The sequence below is a fragment of the Anopheles coustani genome, chromosome 3, assembly GCF_943734705.1.
Source record: "Anopheles coustani chromosome 3, idAnoCousDA_361_x.2, whole genome shotgun sequence".
NCBI lineage: Eukaryota > Metazoa > Arthropoda > Insecta > Diptera > Culicidae > Anopheles > Anopheles coustani.
This window is the reverse complement of record NC_071288.1, coordinates 5,280,302-5,288,266: the sequence shown is the minus strand read 5'-3', so window position 1 is coordinate 5,288,266 and position 7,965 is coordinate 5,280,302. Positions and strand designations below refer to the sequence as shown.

The 7,965-nt window shown below is 44.7% G+C and overlaps 1 protein-coding gene across 1 annotated transcript; it reads left to right on the top strand.

Annotated features, from left to right (window-relative positions):
* The first annotated feature begins 5,283 nt into the window (after window positions 1-5,283).
* LOC131261238 (uncharacterized) lies at window positions 5,284-7,667 on the top strand. The gene is made up of 4 exons (XM_058263220.1): window positions 5,284-5,633; window positions 5,711-6,137; window positions 6,210-6,684; window positions 6,753-7,667. The coding sequence occupies exons 1-4, from the start codon at window positions 5,404-5,406 to the stop codon at window positions 7,166-7,168; spliced, it is 1,548 nt and encodes a 515-aa protein (XP_058119203.1). The 5' UTR covers window positions 5,284-5,403; the 3' UTR covers window positions 7,169-7,667.
* Window positions 7,668-7,965: the final 298 nt, after the last annotated feature.

Below are 7,965 nucleotides of genomic sequence, written 5' to 3'. Positions count from 1 at the left end.
GACACTTGGGATTCTAGGAGAGTGCCCTCGAGTCACGTTTCTGGTAGTATCGCTTTGTGCCTCGTTCTTTCAATTTTGTGCCCTTCGTGTGGTTTTTATCTCATCTTCTGCACCCATCATTAGCCGCCCCACGGATGATTGGAGACGCGTCTTTCCAACCTTTTTTCTTGTTTTCTTGCAAAATCATGCTTTTCTTCTGATGACGCCATGTGAGGCCACACGAAATTCAAAAGAACCGTTTTTTCTCTGTTCTCAAGACTTGCCAAGCTAACGTTCATTGAGTTTCCGCTTCAAGCGGAGAAGATCTAACAATACCAAACAGTGAAACCAAACCAGTAAAGGTAGCAAGTTCGGCAAGAGAAGTGTTTTCTTAAGAAATAAAGTCACAAAAACATGTTTAGGATGGTCGAAGTAATGAAACGCAAAAAAACATTAATACTCTCATTATACACTTCTCCTTCATGCAAGCAAACAAAGTTACAACCTTCCTGAGAGGTTCATAAATTGCTCCTTCCGTGTCACCCCGAAATAATATTTTCAACGCCGAAATCGAGGCCTTCAAACAGTTCAAGTTCCGGCAGCTTTAATGCGTAACGGTCTCGTTAAATCTCCCACACTTGACACCTTTTTTTAATCCCGTTGGTGGTTTATGGTTCTTTTTCCGTAATTCAAACAATGTCCGTATCCGAAGCTGACATCAGCATGCGAAATCTGTCAGTTTTTATGCAATGTTTCGATTATAAGGTTCAATAGTGAGCTCAAGTCAAGGTTAAATAATATTTCACGGGTTTGAATTGATGATATCATTAATTCATCGTTGCATTGGAATGTTATGAACAGCCTACAGCTTTGATTATAACCTTTAAAACCACAATCGTCCATAATTACAGTCCCTGATCGCCGAAAAATTTACATTTCATTTACAAAGTGCGAGCTGCAAAGGGCTAATTAAACCGGTTGTGACTTGGTTGGTTGGAATTAAAACGTATCACCAACGACTGCACTTCCGAGGTGCGATCGTCCCAAACCCGCCATTTTCTTTAAGGCCATCGAGATTAAAATATTCATGACAAACTTCCGCCCTCCGTCGGTAACCTACATTTCTTATGCTCGACACCAGCGACAATCGTTATGGTCGACCGATTCCGACCGACCCAGGAATGGTGCTGATCGCCGTTGATCCAAACCGAATGATCAAGGGCCAGAACCGCCTGCACCGGAACCATTTATCATCGCGGTTTTACAGTGTTTGGCAGCGAGCGGATTTTGCTTCGGAGATTCGAGCTGTAGGTGGACGCTTTATTGTTTCACTGTTTCGTTTCGTTCGAACCGACAACAATCACCGCCAGTGTTTCTCATCTTTAATCTGGCTGCCTCTAAACTGGCACGTCGACCTAAAACCTTGGATGAGGAATTTATGAACACGGTACAGATTCCGATCATGCCCGGACATGCAGCGTGTCATAAAACATCATGCGAGTCTTACAGCGACCGTTGTCTAGGGTTTAACTAGAGCCTGGAATCATTTTTACGACGTAAACCTGACGCCAGCGAGGTCTTTTTGCAAAATTCGGATGACGAGAGCCGAATCCGCTCCGAAAATTTAACAAGAATCCCACATTTTGTCTATGTCTAGGATTTCCGATCGTTTTCTTCACCACAGCACGATAATGCGGAAATCAGATGGAAATAGTTTATGTCTCCTGTATCATAGCATTGGTTTTTATTAAACCCCCCCCAAACCACCAACATCCCTTCCGCGAAAGCAAACGGCCATTGCCACGATTTATCATCGGTTTTACCTTGAACTTCCTCCGTTTGAAGAAGGAACCTAACACGCCGCGTTGGTACTGTGTGGGAACCGTCAACCGTCTGCGGCCATCGTTAATGAACCATCGCTAAGACAAAACGTGAGCCAAAAAAAAAAGGCGTAAAACGTTACGTTACTTAACTACCTCGACGCGATTACGAAGCGATGCGTGCTGCCAACACTTTCAATTTCACCATCTTGCGATCGTTCCGTCGCAGTAAGGGGAGAGTTAAGAGACTTAAGCTCTGCGTGAGACGGATCATTATAAAGGTATGTCCATTCCTGCGCTAGCCTGTCTATAATCGCATTCGGACACGGAAGGATGGATGTTTTGTTGCCTTCATATATGCGAGCTAATTGATTTTGGACGCCTCAAGCGATTTGGCGATCTAAAGAAGTGTATTTATGTGACAACATGTTTAGATTATAGAATAGTTAATAGATTAATGTCTAGAAAAACAATAACATCTGTCATTATCTTTTGATTAACTAATATAATCATATGATTTAGTTCTTCAAATCTGCAGTTCGTGTAATAACATATACTTTAAACAAACAAATTATTTACAAAAATGAATAATGGATTTGAACTTATTAAATATTACCGTGAAATTCCACTGCCTTAAACCCCTTTGATGTGCTCGTTGTCGCTCACATTATATCCATGAATAATTTCAATACCTGATGTAATACATGTCTGTCAAAGCAGTATGTTATGGATAAATAACCAATTCCATATGCTTGGGAAAAACAGAAATATGCAGAACTACCTGAATGTACGAAATGAAACATGAACAGAAAAAAGTTAAAGCTCAACCCACCGGGTAACGAACAACCTACGCAAGTCTCTAATTTACATAATAAAAATGTGACATAGAAATGCACATGATAGCCTCGAGCTATTTGTGCATTTTACACTCCATTCGATTTACATTCGTGTATTCTAGGTCCCCGCGAGCCGTGGTGCCCATTTTCCTACCCGGTAGTGGGTACCCGGCTACTCCAAGAACCTTTCAATCCGGTCCACAGCTTGACTGCAGCCATAAATATGCAGCAGGAAAGTGCATCACGCTACCGGACTTGATTGAGCGGCGGTGTTGATTGATAATTAAATCCGCCGTTCGCAAACACCTGCTGGACACCAACCGCCGCAGCGTGAGTGGCGGTCGAACTTGAACTTGAGCGTCCCTTTTTCCGTGCGTGTGTCAACGAACAGGTGGTGATCGTGACGGACGCCGTCGGAGAGTTGGGGGATGTCTGTTTTCCGCCCGGCAATAATGACATATCCGTGTCAGACTCCCCCTCGGGGCTACATATTTATCGTGTTAGAGAGCTGATTTGCTGTTGGTTTTCTAGCTCCTCAAACAACCGGCCGGTTTTAAGCTCGGCTACGTGTGTAGGACTCCTCGCCTCCGTGTGAAAAGGAATGCGCCAGAGAATGGTCGAACTAATCAACCTCGTGGGGATCAAGCAATTAACACTAAACGTTCGAGACACTGTGCACTTTAATGATTCTTACAGTACAAGTGGGTAGTGTGAAGGTATCGGTTATGTAGAATATTTAATCACATTTGAAGCAAGGAATAAAACGCAGTCTTGGGACCCTTTTAATCAAACCCTCTGCTGCCTCCTTCGTCAAAGAGATAATTCCAAGACCGTGTTAAACACGCTGCATGATTTTTGCTTGACAACAGCATCTAGGAAAAGAACTGCAACATCGATCCGGGGTTCCTCATATCAGGATTCGAATCAAACAGGATTCGATTGCTAAATGCGCTCCACACGAGCGACATTCCATTTTTGCTCCACTTCAACGGGTGGCCAAGGAACAGTTTGTTCAATTTGCTTTTGTTTCCTGTATCGATTCATAGGCACACCGGCGGTTTGCCGATTCCGAAAGTGAAAGGATCTGCTGTGTGTAGGCATTATATGTTCGTTTATGTTTCATACACTTAAAATTCCAACTGTCAACTTATTTGTCGCGAAAATAGCGGGCAAACGATAAAGAATTAAAAAATAACAGCCCCACACGACGGCGGCTACCTTGAGGAAAGGCTGGGCTTGAAATTGAACCCAAACATGGAATCATGTGCGTCCACGAGTAAACCGAGGTGGGTGTAATATATTTTTACCGTCGCATGATGGAGGCCGTGTTTCCGGGTTGGAACAAACGATTGCGAATCGAAAACAAACATGCAACAACGAATAAATCCTTCAAGCTGTTTTTTATATGAGCTTCTGTTATAGATGGAATAATCTGTTATGCGTTAAATTTTTTTGCAAAACATGTAAAATGTGATAAATTGAATAAATTATGTTGATACAATAATATTAAAAAAACGGAAAAAAACAAAACAAAAAAATATGAAAAGCATGGAAAATTTGTTAAAAGTATGCAAATAACCGCAAATAAAAAATCGACCAATTAACTTCAATCGAAACATACAATACTGTCAACGCGTTAACCAGCATCCGGCAACAAATAAATCAACCATCCGGACGCGTTCCGTACGCGGTAATCTAATTAACACAATTGACATTCATAGCGTGTAATGTAGATTTCACGTAATAACAGACAATAAAAACTTCCTTCCTCCGACCACGTGCGCCCACTTAACCACTAAGTCGCGTTTGACACTGTGGAATCATCGCAAAACAATCGAACCCTGCACATAGCATCCATAAATCATCAATGACGAACTCCACATCTAGTAATCGCGTGGCGTGGCGTGATTTTGTCATCTTCTTCTGTTTTGTAACAGTTCCCGCCACCAGGTTTTATTGGTTACGCTTCGGAGAGAGACGTGTCGAGTTGATCTCTAGACCTATTACTACTAAAACCGGTTCCAGTGCGACATTGAACTGATCATCTTCGGATAGACCGGCAATTGTACTGCCGGTTCAATTACATCATTTGTTTATATGGTACATAAGTCACGTTGTTTGCATGTCAGTTCTTTTTTCCATATGAGCTGTATGAACAAGGTTCGATTAACGTTATTGACAAAAACCAAACCGGCCGTTCAGGACATGACTGGCGTGTTTGCATATCCACTCGTATTTTAATTGAGAAATAACGATCAATTAGTATCAAACTCACCCGTCCTCACGTATAAACAGCCTAATACAGTAGAGCACATGTCAATTATAGTTGATCAACGATGATTGAGGGCTAATCATCCGGCAAACACACGCACACCCACGGATGGGAGAATCGAACCAATAAATCTGAAAAATATAAGATGACTAATAATCGATTCGAATGGCAAAACGTTTGACAATTTAGCGAGAAAGAATTCAGTTATTCTTACCTTACAAAAATGCGCGGGCAAGCCAAAAAACACACAAAATGCTTTCCATACTCCAAACAGATGAAAACACTAACACAGGTCCCTTTGAAAGGATCATCCATCTTTATCTTCGACCATCTACAATTGAAGCTTATCAGCTTAGTTGGCCTGTTGGATCGGGAACGAGTGTACACGGCAAATTCGTCTATGTAATAGAAGTTTTTATTGTTTCTTCCGTATTTAATCTGCCGGCAGGAACGGTGTATTTATTTGAGAGTGTGAAAAAAACCCCTCCAAACCATCATGCAGTCATCGGTGATGGAAAAGCTGGGCTTTCTGTACAAACCGTACGTGCTGGCCGTGCTGACGATCGGCTACATTGCGGGCGAGCTGGGCCACTACCTCATCGGCGTCACCTCGAAAGCGACCGCCATTGAGCTGATCTACGGTGACCAGGCGTGCCAGCAGAACCACACCGATTACCTACGCCACGAGCTACCGGCCCAGTGTGCCGATTTTGTAATCGAGCATGAGTAAGTACCGAAAAGGTTGCACTTTGCAGACGCACCAATCGTAACGTGTTGGTTTTCCCTTTCTTTTGCGCTCCCAGATGTCATCAGCAGCACATCAACGGCACAGTGTACTGCGAGTGGAACTACAATGGACTCGGTCTGGAGTATCAGCTGCTGGCCGGTCCGAGTTTCATCGCCGTGTTTACGGTGATGGGAGTGGTGCTCGGTGTGGCCGCCGACCGGTACAACCGAGTCCGGATGCTGTTCGTGTGTACGCTCGTGTTCGCCATCGCTATTCTGTTCCAGGGAACGGTCAAAGAGTACTGGCATCTGATCCTGCTGCGTATGGTGATGGCAGCCGGAGAGGCTGGTTGTAATCCACTCGCTACCGGCATTATGTCTGACATCTTCCCCGAGAGCAAACGGGCCCTCGTTATGGCCATCTTCAACTGGGGCATCTACGGAGGGTACGGTATCGCGTTCCCGGTCGGTCGCTACATCACCAAGCTGGACATCGGTGGACTGGTAAGAACGAACGCGAAAGGCTGAACAACAAAACACTCCCTATCAACGCCTGCTTTTGTTCCTTTCCTTTAGGGCTGGCGTGTGTGCTACTACGGAACCGGAGTGCTGGCCCTGATCATGGCGGTCCTCACCGGAACGACCCTGCGCGAACCGGAGCGCAAAAGTATCGGCGAAGATGCGAACGCCAAAGCGAAAATTTCCCTTGTCAAGGTACTGACGCAACCGCGCGTCCTTCTGCTCATGTTTGCCGCCTCCATCCGTCACTCGGGTGGCATGACGTTCGCGTACAATGCCGACCTGTACTACAACATCTACTTCCCGGACGTTGACCTGGGCTGGTGGCTGTTCGCCGTCACCATCGGAATCGGCAGTATCGGCGTGGTCGTCGGTGGCATCGTGTCGGACAAATTTGTCGCTAAGATGGGCATCAAGTCCCGTGTGGCCTGCCTCGCCATTAGCCAGCTCTTTGCCACACCGTTCGCGTTCGGTTCCGTGTACTTCGAACCACTCTGGGCGATGATCACTCTCGGAATTAGCTACTTCTTCGGTGAGTTTCTGGGTTGTTCCGTTACAGAGTAACAAACGATCTTAACTCGTCCTTTCTTCATGTTATAGCCGAAATGTGGTTCGGAATCGTGTTCGCCGTGCTGGTGGAGATTGTCCCGCTGCAGGTCCGTTCGACCACGATCGGAGTGTTCCTGTTCGTGATGAACAACATTGGTGGAAACCTGCCCATCCTCGTCGACCCGCTGGCCAAGGCGATCGGCTACCGCGGCTCGGTGATGTTCTTCTATGCCGGCTTCTACGGTATCAGCACGGTGCTGTTCTTCATCACGATGTTCTTCATGGACGGTCCGAAGCCGGACGCCCCCGCGATCGATCCGACCAGCCACACCAACCACGTCGAGATGGGCCACGAAAACAACACCTTCCAGCCAGACGACTATCTGCCGCCACCGCACACCAACGGCGCAAACGGACACCATCGTAATATCGTCAGCGTACGACCGTCGGAAAGCAGTCGACTTTAAGAAAAACAAGCCGTAGCCAGCCAAGCTCGGGCAAAGCAAACCCCACGCCAACTACGATTGTGGCACTTTGGGGGATGCCTGTCCGACAACCACTCGCAAAGTACCTCTGTGCCTAGACTGTACATGTTTTTTATAATGATTATTAATATTTTTAACACTAACGTTGGTGTAACGTGCAAACGATGCTCCACGGGGGACCCGCGGAAGATCCAACCTAGGATACACAGCCAAAATAGTGGTCTCCCACAGAATCTCTGCGCGCACGGACTATCTATTGATTAAGATGTAAGATATTTATACCCATCGATATCGATGAAGGTCACACACGCTCGACCTAATTACGAATCCCAAGTTCAGACAGACAATGCCACAAGAGAACACTGAACGCTCGAAATGCTTTTGAAGCACATCTCAAGTCACGTGACTCATGAGATATGCTATATCCTGATGTGACGTTCTGCTACGAGAGTAATGACATACAGTAATTGTACATTTTACAGACCGTGTCTTATCGGCACCTATTTATGTAGATACTCTTCTGTTGCGAACAAACAATAAACGAAACCACCCTTTCCGAGATGAATACCATTTTGGAAACATTTTAAAATTCGTCGGTAAGTTTGTTTTTATCAAAAGAAATTACACAAAACGAAACAATTTGAAAGAACAAGACATAAAATTTGGTCAATTTTCGAATCATTTTAAAAACAAATAGACTCAAACAATACTTTGTTGGATTTGATCATGTTTTCGATTTTTTTTTATATTACTTATTTATTTAGTTCTTGTTTTGCGTT